Genomic DNA, 14,461 nt, shown 5'->3' with positions numbered 1-14,461 from the left:
TTAGGAACCAGGTTTTAAATTGTAAGACATTCCCAGGAGCAGATGTGGACTCTGACCACAATTTATTGGTTATGAACTGTAGATTAAAACTGAAGAACCTACAAAAAGGTACTAATTTAAGGAGATGGGACCTGGATAAACTGAAAGAACCAGGGGTTGTAGAGAGTTTCAGTGAGAGCATTAGGGAACAATTGACAAAATCAGGGGAAAGAAATTCAGTAGAAGAAGAATGGGTAGCTTTGAGAGTCAAATAGTGAAGGCAGCAGAGGATCAATTAGATAAAAAGACAAGGCCCAGTAGAAATCCTTGGGTAACAGAAGAGATATTGAATTTAATTGATGAAGGGAGGAAATATAAAAATGCAGTAAATGAAGCAGGTGAAAAGGAATACAAACATCTCAAGAATGAGATCAACAGGAAGTGCAAAATGACTAAGCAAGGCTGGCTAGAGAACAAATGTAAGGACGTCGAGGCATATATCACTAGGGGTAAGATAGATAATGCCTACAGGAAAATTAAAAAGACCTTTACAGAAAAGAGAACCATCTTTATGAATATCAAGAGCTCAGATGGAAAACCAGTCCTAAGCAAAGAAGAGAAAGCAGAAAGGTGTAAGAAGTATATAGAGGGCGATGTACTTGGCAGTACTGTACTATGGAAATGGAAGAGGATGTAGATGAAGATGAAATGGGAGATATGATAATATAATAATTCGTCAAGAATTTGACAGAGCACTGAAAGACCTAAGTTAAAAGAAGGGCCCAGGGAATAGACAACATTCCATTCGAACTACTGATAGCCTTGGGAGAGCCAGCCATAACAAAACTCTACCATCTGGTGAGTAAGATGTATGAGACAGGCGAAATACCCTCAGACTTCAAGAATATAATAATTCCAATCCCAAAGAGAGCAGGTGTTGACAGGTGTGAAAATTACTGAAGTATCAGTTTAATAAGTCATAGCTGCAAAATACTAACACGAATTCCTTGCAGACAAATGGAAAAACTGGTAGAAGCTTACCTCGGAGAAGATCAGTTTGGATTCCGTAGAAATGTTGGAACACGAGAGGCAACACTGACCCTCTGACTTATCTTAGAAGATAGATTAAGGAAATGCAAACCTACTTTTCTAGCTTTTGTAGACTTGGAGAAAGCTTTTGAAAGTGTTGACTGGAATACTCTCTTTCAAATTGTGAAGGTGGCAGAGGTAAAATACAGGGAGCGAAAGGCTATTTGTAATTTCTACAAAAACCAGGCTGCAGTTATAAGAGTCGGCGTGCATGAAAGGGAAGCAGTGGTTGAGAAGGGAGTAAGACAGGGCTATAGCCTGTCCACAATGTTATTCAATCTGTATATTGAGCAAGCAGTAAAGGAAACAAAACAAAAATTTGGAGTAGGAATTAAAATCCACAGAAAAGAAATGAAAACTTTGAGGTTTGCTGATGACATTGTAGTTCTGTCAGAGATAGCAAAGGAGCTGGCAGAGCAGTTGAACGGATTAGGTAGTGTCTTGAAAGGAGGATATAAGATGAACATCAACAAAAGCAACACGAGGATAATGGAATGTAGTCGAATTAAATCAGGTGATGCTGAGGGAATTAGATTAAGAAATGACTCTCTTAAAGTAGTAAAGTTTTGCTATTTGAGGTGCAGAATAACGGATGATGGTCAAAGTAGAGAGGATATAAAATGAAGACTTGCTATCACAAGGAAAGTTTTCCTGAAGAAGAGAAATTTGTTAACATCAAGTTCAGATTTAAGTGTCTGGAAGTCTTTTCTGAAAGTATTTGTATGGAGTGTAGTCATGTATGTAAGTGAAACATGGAAGATAAATAGGATAGATAAGAAGAGCATAGAAGCTTCCAGAATGTGGTGCTACAGAAGAATGCCGAAGATTAGATGGGTAGATCACATAACTAACAAGGAGGTACTGAATAGAATTGGGGAGAAGAGGAATTTGTGGCACAACTGACTAAAAGAAGGGATTGATTGGTAGGACACGTTCTGAGGCATCAAGGGATGACCAATTTAGTATTGGAGGGAAGGGTGGAGGGTAAAAATCGTAGAGGGAGACCAAGAGATGAATACACTAAGCAGATTTAGAACGATGTGGTTGCAGTAGTTACTCAGAAATGAAGAGACTTGCACAGGATAGAGTAGCATGAAGAGCTGCATGAAACCAGTCTCTGGACTGAAAACCACCACCACCACCACAACAACAACAACAACAAGGAAAAGATTGATTGTTAATCACCATTAAGATGGCACATTGAATTTTAGGCAAAAACAACAAAAAGACACTTACACATTAGCTTTCAGCCAAAGCCTTCCTCAGAAAAGAAAACACACACAGAGTAAATCTAACTGTTTGAACAAGGATTTGAAACTCACTCCTGAAAGTTAGTCCAGCATCTTAGCCACTGTACAAAGTCACACAGCTGAAATGCATTCCAAGGAAATCATTTAAGAAGTGATTGAATTGTGAGTCATCAATGTCCTGGAACCTACTAAAAAGTGGATTAAACCAGATCAACTCCAGAATATTAAGTGGTAAAATGTTAATGGCCTCAAATAGAAGTCCCAAAACTAATCATGTTGTTGTAGAAAGTTTACTGGTATTTCATACCAAGGGTTATAAAGTTGAAACAATGTTACTGGCACTTTTGGAATGAACAAAATTTTAAGAAATTTTGCAGGCTTTTAAATATGTTTAAAAATTCTTTTTAATGTTGTGGTGAGGAAATAATTTTGCCTGTTTTATTTACAGCGTGTGGGGTCTCATTTTTCAGTGATGAGTAGAAATAATTTCCTTTTAATGTGTGGCAAAAGTCAGATTGAATTTAATTTAAAAATAAAAATACTTGAGAAACTACAAAACTTTCATCCTCCAAGAAAGGAACCAATAGTTCTGATATGTAGCAAGTTTCTTGTACATTTATATGTGTATATTGGCAGTACTACTATATACAATTTTTGTGGTATTTCATCACAGGCACAGTGTTTTAACAGTGCACTACAAGCAGAGATTAAACTAGAGACCAAATTGAGGAAGCATACTAATCTCTTCCAGAGCAAAGGTACTTTGGAGTAACCAGTGATGTTGGATGTTGATCTCCAGCTATTTGCTTGTGTTTCATTTCTTGTATAACTACAATGTGACTGCTGCATAACATCACTAAAACATAAAAAGAAAATGCGAGGTTGAAAACTAGAAATAAGTTTATAATTCTTTATCATGTACAAACCAATGGAATTTTTCCCCTAATTACAACATGATAGGTGATGCGGGTGATAGGGATCTGCAGGGACACAAAGTTCTGTTGTCAGGGATCAAAGTTCTACTTCCAGGGGTAGCATAGGGATCACTAGGAGTATCCCAAGTACACAAAGCTGGGAAATGCAAATGGGTTAGACCAAAGCAGGTTCTGAACATTTGTAATAATCAAGTGAAAACTGGCAAATGTATTCATTCAGCTCTGTTCAAAAAATTCCAGAACATAAGTAATTTTGCGCCAATGGTGTGTTGGAGCAAAACGTGGTTGGCATCCCTGCACATTCCTGTGTTTAATCTGTAACTGCCAGACATTTCATTGTTGCACGCCTGTATTGAGTAGAAAGTTGTGTTGCACAGTTTACGAATTACGAGGTGGCAGAGTCAGCGGATCAGCGCTTCATTATTAAATTTTGTGTGAAACCCAAGAAAACCATTACTGAGATACACCAAATGATGCAGGAAGCCTACAGTGATTTCGTAAGCCGTACTTGGTGCTTTGATGGTTCACATGGTTTAAAAATGACCAGGCAGAAGTAAGATGATTCTCATTCAGGATGCCATTTGACGTCATGCTGATGGTTTTCTTTGACTTTGAATGATTAGTTCATCATGAATTCATGGCACAGGGACAAACTGTTAATTTATGGTACTATCGGGATGTGTTGCAGTGCTTGCGAGAAAAAGTGAGAAGGAAATGGGCTGAAGTGTGGCAAGAGATTTCATGGCTCTTGCATGACAATTACGCATGTGCACATTCATCCCTGTTGTTTTAAGATTTTTGGGCAAAAAATGAAATCACTGTGCCACCTCAGCCTCCATACTCTCCAGATCTGGCTTCTGTGGACTTTGGAAATAAAAAAAAGTTGAAAACCGCATTGAAAGGACAAAGATTTGCAATGGTAGACTAGATAAAAATAAATTCGCAGGTGGCATATCATGCAGTCCAGAAAGAGGCATGCCAGGACTACTTCCGGAAGTGGAAACGGCATTGGGAGTGGTGTATCAATTGTGGAGGAGAGTATTTTAAAGGAAACCATGCACAATAAGTAAAAGATAAATACAGAAAAATTTTGTGTACAAGGTTCCGGAATTTTTTGAACAGACCATGTATATGTGTGTTAAAGTTTGTCTGTTAGTATGTTTGTTACTCCTTCGTAGATTAACATGAGGAGGACAATGTGATGTAGATGGGAGAGAAAGTGTTGAAGTTGTGAAGGAACGAAGATGGTGTGTCACCAAACCCCTGGTCTGGTTCAGGTCCATCAGGGCCAAGACCCTATCTTTGTTCTGCCACAACCTCAACATCTTCTCTCCCATCTGCATCACATGGTCCTCCTCAACCAGGTGTGGCACCTTCCTAGATGTTGACCCTCCTCCTGTGTGGTGGCTCCATCCACACCTCTGTCCCCATTAAACACACCAACCACCAACAGTACCTGCATTTTGACAGCTGTCATCCCTTTCACAGCAAAAAATCCCTCCCATATAGCCTGGCTACCCGGGGACGGCATATCTGCACAGGCACTACCCCCCCCCCCCCCCCCTCTCCCAGACCTAGTTCGCAGACAGATCTCCTGTGCCATTTCCCCTCACATCCCAAATCCTCCCACCACCCCCAAGAACCAGCCATAAATGAGTGTCCCCTTCATCACCCAGTACCATCACAGACTGTAACAACTGAACCACATCCTTCGCCAGTGCTTTGATTACCTATAGTTTCTTGAAACGAGGGACATATATTTCCCACCCTTCCTAAAGTGGTGTTCCATCATCCACCGAGTTTCCACAACATCCTAGTCCATCCCTATGCCACTCCTAATGCCAACACCTTGCCAAAAGGATTGTATCCCTGTGCAAGACCCAGGTGCAAAACCTGCCCAATCCACCCAGCCAGTCCTGTCACCAGTTTGTCCTACCCTATCAGGGGCTGCCCCCCTGTGAATGCAGCCTTATCATTTACCAGTTCTTCTGCAATCTTGCACAGCTTTTTATATCAGTATGACTACTAACCAACTGTCCACCAGGGTGAACAGCCACTGCCAAACAGTGACCAAGAGCAAAGTAGAGTGGCAGAGCGTGCGGCTAAACATAACACTCTTGATTTCAACGACTGCTTTGCTACCCGAGCCATCTGGATCTTTCCCTCCACCACCAGCTTTTCTGAACTGCGCAGGTGGGAGTTATCCTGAAACCCCATTCTCCGCTTCCATAATTATCCCACCCTCAACCTATGGAACGTACTGTCCCCACACTCTTCATCCAACAGCTTCCACCCACTCTGTCCTACTATCTCCTCCCCATTCTCATATCCCACCTTGTTTACTTGCAGCTCTCTACCAACGCATCCACCCATCTTTCCCCGCTCCTCTCGTTTTTTGCTACTTTTTTCCCACTTCCCTAACCCACGGCCTCCTGACGCTGTGCCTGTTGGCAGTCTAGTCCCTGCACAATACATCAGACAGCATTAGTCTCTGTCTGCACCCTTACACTACTATCCCTGCCCCTTGCCTTACGAGGGTCACTCCAAAAGAAATGCACACTATTTTTGTAAAAATACAGTTTTTGTTCTGCATGTGTGAAAGTCTCACAGTGTGTAGATACATCCTTCCCACTTGATTTCAATCTTAGTTCAACCTGTTCCTGTGAGTGGCACCATCACAGCATGTCTTCAAGATGGCTGCTAGACTTGACATTCGTCAGAAGCAACGTGATGCCATAGAATTCTTGTGCTGTGAAAACGAGACAGTGGGAAATATCCACAAGAGGTTGAAAGAGGTGTATGGAGATGCTGCTGTCGATCGCAGTACACTTAGTCGGTGGGCAAGCTGGTTACAGGCAGGATGTTGACAGTGGCTAAAGAAAAACGATATACAGCGAACTTTTGGAACACTACAAGAATCGTGGAGATGAATTTCTTGGAAGAATTGTGATAGGTGATGAAACATGGCTCCATCATTTTTCACCAGAGACGAAGAAGAAATCATTGGAGTGGCATCATGCAAATTCACCCAAGAAAAAAAATTCAAAACCACACCTTCTGCTAGAAAAGTTATGGCTATGCTGTTTTTTGATTCCGAAGGACTCTTGCTTGTGGACATCATGCCAAGTGGAACCACCATAAATTCTGATGCATATGTGACAACACTGAAGAAACGTCAAGCTCGACTGAGTCGTGTTCGACCACATTGGCAAAAGCAGGATGTTTTGCTGTTGAACGACAATGCACGGCCACATGTCAGTCAAAAAACCATGGAAGCGATCACAAAACTCAGATGGACAACACTGAAACACCCGCCTTACAGTCCTGACGTGGCTCCATGTGATTATCATCTCTTTGGGAAACTGAAAGACTCTTCGTGGAACAAGGTTTGAAGATGATGACTCCCTTGCACACGCTGCCAAACAGTGGCTCCAACAGGTTGGTCCAGAATTTTACCGTGCGGGTATACAGGCGCTGGATCCAAGATGGCATAAGGCAGTTGAGAGGGATGGAAATTATGTGGAGAAATGAAAATATTGTTCCTAAAGGATGTATTTACACACTGTAAAACTTTCAAACATGTAGAATAAAAGATGGATTTTAAAAAAATAGTGTGCATTTCTTTTGGAGTGACCCTTGTATTAGAAAATATCATACAGAAGGGATTGAGAATTATGATCATTATTTTGAAGAAGAACAGACTTGTGTCAGAGGCAACAGAGGAATAATTGAGCTAGGTTTTGCCATTAAACAACTAATAGTAAAGTACTGGGAACAAGAGGAAGATCTGACTGTAGTGATTTTAGACATAGAAAAAGCCTATGACGTTGCAGGGAACAAAATGTGGGAATACTAGCATAAACTAGAGGTTTTAAGTTCTCTAGTTTGAAAGATCCAATTGCTGTACAGAAACTATGAAAGCAGTACAAGTAGGAAATGGTTGATTAGATCAAAGAAAATAGTACAGCAAGGTAGTGCACTATCTTCACTACTTTTTATTGCACTCATGGGTGCAATTATTAAAGAAATTAAGGTTGTAGAATCTCGAGATTTGATTGCATTAGTTTTTGCAGATGATGAAGCCGACAGGAGAGAGACAGAGCAAGGGGTTCAGTGGAAATTAGATTGCTGGAATAACAAATTTAATTAGTACAAACTAACTGCGAATAAGAAGAAAACAGTAGCAATGAAATTGAGCAAAACACACAGTCAATGTAACGTCAAACTTCACGGAGAAAGAAGTGGAAAGCTTCAGTTACCTTGGAAGTACTGAATCAAACCAGGGTAGTGCCAAGTTAACAGTCCAAAACAGTGTGTCAAAAAGAGTCCATGTTATTCTTCAAGTATGAAATCTAGTGTGGGATGAAGCAGTTTCTGTAAAAGCTAAACAGTGTACAAATCATACATTGTGCGGAACATGACATACTGCTTGGAGATGTGTGTGTCATCAAAAATAGACAGCAACAAACTACAGGCATGCAAAATGAAATTTTTGTGATCTGCTGCACAAAAAAAAAGATGAGACCAAATAAGAAATGAGTGCATTAGGAACGATGTGCAAGTGACCTTCACAATGAAGGAAAGACTACATAAACATTGCACGGTTGAAATGAGTTGGGCATGTGCAAAGGATCCATGAGACTAGAACTGCTAGACATTCAAATTTTCGATTAGCTTTGTTTGTCACTAGATCGTAAACACCAGTTTTTTTTTATTATAGCCAATTGCACATCTTCATTCCAACACGAAATTTGCTGACCTTGTCTGATCTGTTTGAGGATGTCCTTCGCTGATGAGTGTAATTGAGCTATGACTAACCTGCACATGTTCTCAGTTGGATGATTAGTGTTCACACACAGTGTATTTGGCCTTGATGCAGAAACTCTTTCGGTGAGTTAAGATTCCACTTCTTGATCATGTCCATCCCAGCTTTTTTGTGGTCAGATTATTCTGTCCTTGCCTACAAGCACGATGCATATTAATTTTTTGCATTTCGTATCTGTCCATTGATACCGCTACCAATGATGATATTTTCCTTTAAGTTGGGATGTAGTGTCTCCAATCCTCCTGTAATTAATCTTTTTCAGCATCAGGGCATCCAGTTTATGGGGCATAACAGAATGTTACTCACATATCCAGACTTGTGTTGTCTCAATGAAGGAATGCTATCTGGATATCTAGTTACTTTTACATATACAAAGTCCTATAACTTCTGGCTCATTACCTCTGTTGTACCATTGCTGACAATAGTAGTACACTGAGCGAGGTGGCACAGTGGTTAGCTCACTGGACTCGCATTCGGGAGGACGACGGTTCAATCCCGCATCCGGCCATCCTGATTTAGGTTTTCCGTGATTTCCGTAAATCGCTCCAGGCAAATGCTGGGATGGTTCCTTTGAAAGGGCACAGCCGACTTCCTTCCCTGTCCTTCCCTAATCCGATGAGACCGATGACCTCACTGTTTGGTCTCTTCCCCCAAAACAATCCAATCCAATAGTAGTACAAAGTAGATGGTCTTTTAGGTATCTCTTATAGCTATGTCTTTGTGCCATCTACAAATTGAGGAGCAACATTTTTACTGTAGTAACTCTGTCAAATGCTTTTCCAAATCCGCAAATGTTATTTATAATGCCTTCTGCTCGACAAGGATGTTAAACTGTAACAAATATTCATCCTGCGAATGGTGCAGTTCTTCTTATTTCCAGGATCTCTAAGAAAACTGGAGAGGAATTCTGCCTTATTACCAACATAGCCTTATCTTCCTCGAGTTATCTGTGAGAAGGTAGCCTTAACAAACTTGTTTCTTCTCTCTTTTCTTTTCTTCATCCATCTCTCCTGTAACTTTTTTTTTTATACTGTGGCTAAATTGGTTCAAAACGTCTTTAACAGAAATGCTAAAAAAGGCTTTCTTTGTGACTAATAGTTGATCCCATATTTACTACCATAAGAGTAAAATTTTCCTGGTTCATTACCTGTTGATTGTATGTTTTTCAGGACAGCATTCTTCAGTGACTGCATGCCTAGGACGTCATCTGTGTGTTGGTGTTCGCTTATTACATGGGCTGCTGCAGCAAGATGAGCTTATTGGTTCATATCTGGATGGCGTTGAAGGTCAATATCAGCTTTTCTTGACAGGACTGCGTGATGCTGAGGATATGCTCACAATGTCGGACTCAGAAAGTGAGTACAAGTTGAAACTAAATTTCTTAAAATAGACCATTTCACAAATATTAAGTATTCATTTTTCTACCTGTAATTTTTGTAATGCAGTACTCCACTTTATGAGACAGTTGATACAGTTTCTGTGCAAACTTTTTTCTGTTTCCTTTGTCGCTACTGCTATCTTACCCAAGCTCTGTGGAAAAATTGTGGAGGTGAGCTCCATCAGAAGAATGTGTTTTATTTGACTGAAAGTTGTTCTCTATTAAGAGAAAGACCAGTATTGTATCTAGTAAGAACATTCGTTGCATTCCTTAGTATCTGTCTCCAACTGGCATGTTTTTGTTTTAGATGCATGCTCCTAGTGTAACTCATCCCTAATTTGTCATAAATTCACATCCTTATGTACATGGCATAAATATATCTATGTATGACTGAAACGTAATAGCAGAGGGAACTGGTGTTGCAGTTTTGTCTGACTTTTCTACAGAAAAAATCACTCCAGTAAAAGATAGTCTGCAAAAAATTCATCAAAAGTGCTTCATGAATTAGCTGCATAAATGAGACTTACAAACACGTACTATACTCTGTTCATCATAAGAATAAATCTGATGTAAACAAACACAAACACAATCACTGGTCAGAATTCGCAGCACACATACACTGGTGCTTTTACGCTCTTGGATGTATATGTATTAAGAATCATTAAATGAAACTGTAAGATATTCTAATCTATAAACATCCATAAACTACACTTTATCTACGTAGTTTTTATTTCAAAAATCATGTACAGCCACAGTCTCTGTACTATTGTGCTCTGATTGTCACACTGTTAATACACGGTGTGAAAATGGCTGAGGCTGCTTCCTGCTCCGTAGTAGAGCACCCATGTGGAACACGGTTAAAAAGTGTCAAGAAATAGGTTGTTCTTAATGTTTTTCATAAAGTTACAGAAAAGTCGGCTTTGAAGTTTTCCGAGGGACTGTATTTGATACAGCTGGGATACACTGGATGTGTAGCAGAATCAGTAGTTTAGTAGATTTTTCATTCAATTTGAAACACCTACATCTCCTAAACCTCATTATCATTTTTTATAAATAATGCACAACTTCTTGTTTTTAATTACATGTTGCATGCAAAATTCCTGTTTTCCTTTCAAATATAAATTCTTAATTATTGATATTTCATGAAAGATTGTTAATAAAGGTTGCTTAAATTGAGAAAACACAACAATTTAATTTTTTTAGGGCAGAAATGAAAAACCAGCTACTCTTTATTTAGACTGTGTTCATTATTTTATATCACAGATGTAGTCTCACATGAACCAGAATGATAAGTGTTGTAGAAACATGAAAAACAATCATTTTCACAGCATCACGCACACCACACAAATTCTGCATTTTTACATTAGCCACTGTACCATTATGATATGAACCCAACAGAACTGATCTCAAGCCAAGTGAAGGTATTTTTCATGAGAAATAACAAGACTGTAAAGCTACCAGACATACTGGAACTATTTCACACAGCTTTTTCACATGTCACTGCCGAACACTGGAGGGATATAGAATGGCATGTCACAAAACAAGAGTAGAAAACGCAACACCTGGATCACTTTGTGGATTCTGTTGTTGGTCGACTCATTATCAATGTAGCAGATGACAGTTCCAGAACTGAATTGTATGTCTTGAATTCGGATGAGGAAGGAGGTAAGAGATTACCAGATGACGTGATTGTAATTAATACCTTCAGTGGCATTAGTATTCAACGGTACGGTGAAATCCCTGCAGTATGCTTTTGAATCACACTTAGCTCTCTCAGAAAAATTTCCCTGTGTTTAAGTTAGCAATTTTCATCACTCTTGTTTGTAATTAGAATACTATGTCAGGTGAGAACAAGAGCATTTTATGCTTTCCTTGTGGTAACCTAAGAAGCACACAGTAGTGCTGGAGCTTTGCTGAACATTATTTCATTGTCTTTAAAAATTAAATTACACTTGAAGCTATATTGTTTCTCTGCTCGTATCTTTTTACATCTGAACTGTGACTGCTCACATCATTGCAGGGCAATTGGACCAGCTGGCTGGCCAGTACTGTCCAAGTAAAGCACACCAGTAAATCTGTTGTTCCACATTATCCCTCAATCTGTGTGTGCAACACCGCATAAAATGTATCCTTATGATCACACTTGACTGTACTGGACACGACATGGCTTCTGACCTAGGTGAAATGAAATCCAATGAAATTCAAGCAACGTGGAAGAATACATGGTATAATGTATACAACAGGTTTATTCTTATGATGACTGCAGTATAGGTCTGTTATACTTTGACCAATATGTATATGCATCTATTGATTTGTCTAGGAAAAATTGTGCAACAGTGTGGCCAGCACTGTTAATTAACTCTGAATTACATTAATTTTACTCGAGATGTGTATTGTGATTTCTCTTTCAAGTTATTTGCTCTCTGCTTGTCCCTTCATTCAGTGTGTAACAGAGCCATTATTCAGAGTGTGTAGCATTTCCGCTCACATGAATTTTCTTTCACTGAAGTCTATGGAGCAATCAGTTTGCAAGAAGTAACAACGAGGGAAGGAGGTCACCACAAAGTAACAGCTGCATCACATTTCACGTGTAAAGTACCACTGAAAAGTGCCTGTATCCTTTTAATAGGTCACTGCCACCATGCCTTGAATGAGCCAGTCAAAACATACAAAGAATAACTATCGTACTTTAAATTCTTATTTCATATCTCTCTAAAACTGAGATTGCCAGTGTTCTTTGTCACTTTGTGTTTTTTAAAAAAGCCTATTACCGTATTATCTAGGATCCAATGAATAAACATTTTCCTACACATAGTTAGCCATCAACTTCATTGTTGACTTTTTGAAAATTCTTTCCAAAGTAAATAACTGCATTGGACCTCATTTTTGAAATTCGCTGTGAATTAAAAAACACACAAATAATTGTTCTATACATCTCTCACTTTCAACAACAACATCAACCATTATCATAAAATGTAATTTTATGTGCATGGTGCTAAATCTCGTAGTTGTATTTGATTTTCTTAATCTAATGTACAAATCAGAATGTGTGTCATAATGATAGCGAAACAATATTCGGTAATGGTTATTGATACAGATTCATTTTTGCCCTGCAGAAAAATGCCTGAAGGAGCTCCTGGAAGTGGAAATAGTAACCAGTGATGGGGTGATTGCAGTTCCCATAGGAGAAGAGGACAGTGACACTTCTTCAATGAAAATTACTACAGTGGAAAAGAAGGATGATGATAGTCTTTGGGAGAATATGAACACCTTGCTTCAGTGGGATACCAAGATAAAACCTAAAAGTGTTTAGTTATTTGCTTCCTCATGGAAATAGGTTTCACAGAATGGATACCAAAGCAGTGAAAACTACTGACGTTGCATCTGCATTAAGGTGCAAGAAAATGAAATCATTGAGAACTCCTCGGGGATAAAGTATACACAGTTTAGCATGATGATGAACTTTTATAATATCTATGTAATTTGAACTTATCTTCAGTTGATAATAATTTGCTGCTGTGCAAGCAACTGTAAAAGAACATCCAATGTGAGAAAACTAAATACTGTGAAAACTGCAGATGTGTGAATGTAACCGTTATTGCTGTGCAATTTTTTTGAATAATCAGTTAAAGTCTGTTACCTGTTGGGGTTCATTTTGCTGTGTTGTTGGTTACCTGACAATATGTATTTGAAGATTTTGGCCAAAATTGGTCTGAATCATATAATTACAAGCTTTAGTAACCAAATACTTTGAGACAACATATCCTATCAAAAAGAAAATACATTTTGAAGACTCCTTCTAAAGGAATATTATTTGCAGTATTGGTTAGCTAAATCACTATCATTGTATAACATCAGTTTATTTATTTTTATGTAATGGGACCATTTATAATGAATTATGGTAGATAGAACCAGAGCATTTAATGCAAGAGCTATACTGTTGTGTAAAACAGTTGTTTGAAAATTGGTTAACCAAAATTGAAATTCTGACAATACTTCCTACTTTATCAATACAAGTTCTATTCAAAGATTTATCAAGATAATCTGAATACAAATTGATCCCTGTAAATGTTATCCAAGTTCAGGGATGTTAAATATCTCATACATCACTGATGTGTAATTATTCTGGATTTTAAAGTAAGCAGAGAGATGCTCACACTTAGAAAACGCATTCTTAATTCAGAGGACACCTGCATTTTATGTCATGATGAGGTAAATGAGCTTCCAGTTAACTGTGATATCTTCAGAAGCATTGTTTATACCGTAATATTTCAACAGAAGTAAGTAGTGATGAAATATTGTATATATTGTAAATAAGAGCTCTCTTCAACTACTTAAATCTTCATGAATTAAAGGAAGTGACTGCTATATATTTGTGTGTGGTTTAATTTCATTTTTTTCTAAAATTACCTCTAAAAATTAGAAACCAATTGCCAGATGCTGATAGCATATGTCACGATATGCCTGTAAACACAGAGAGTCATGATATTTCAATGAACGTAATCAGTTTTGGAAAATATAATTGTGTAGATAAAAAATCTACTCACCAAGTGGTAGCACTTGGTTAGTAGTTAACCATAACACAGTGCAATAAAATATTTTTTTCACTGTTACTGCGTTGAAAATATGTTCCTTAAAGTAATTTGTATACTCAGAATACAGAAATGCAGTTGGATTTGCTCTGGCACATCAGGAAAAAGAGTTAAGTATGTGCAAAGATTATCAAGGATATAAGAATTTTTAGCATATTACAGCCCTGTCAGCACCTGTGTTAGACTAATATTTTAAGGAACCAGCCTCAGTTGCACAAATTTTCTGATCTTTACCAGGTTTCAGCTAAATTAATCTAGCCTTTCTCAGGAGTTTAAAATTACTATAACATGTCAGAGTAAGCCACAGTCAACATTAAAATTAAAACCTATAGAACCGTGTTACCACGTCGAATAAAACTACTTAGCTGAAGTCCAGCTCCCGCATCTCTTCATCACGTGGTCGGTTGGCAGCG

The 14,461-nt window shown here is 38.4% G+C and overlaps 1 protein-coding gene across 1 annotated transcript in view; it reads left to right on the top strand.

Annotated features, from left to right (window-relative positions):
- Positions 1-13,830, top strand: part of LOC126190982 (uncharacterized) — a 142,083-nt gene extending 128,253 nt beyond the window's left edge. The window contains exons 17-18 of the mRNA XM_049931657.1: positions 9,248-9,433; positions 12,573-13,830. Coding sequence (XP_049787614.1) covers positions 9,248-9,433; positions 12,573-12,769 — 383 coding nt within the window. The 3' untranslated portion in view covers positions 12,770-13,830. The remainder of the gene's footprint in view (positions 1-9,247; positions 9,434-12,572) is intronic.
- The last annotated feature ends 631 nt before the right edge of the window (positions 13,831-14,461 follow it).

Source organism: Schistocerca cancellata, chromosome 6, assembly GCF_023864275.1.
Source record: "Schistocerca cancellata isolate TAMUIC-IGC-003103 chromosome 6, iqSchCanc2.1, whole genome shotgun sequence".
Lineage (NCBI taxonomy): Eukaryota > Metazoa > Arthropoda > Insecta > Orthoptera > Acrididae > Schistocerca > Schistocerca cancellata.
This window is presented reverse-complemented; position numbering and strand designations above follow the sequence as displayed.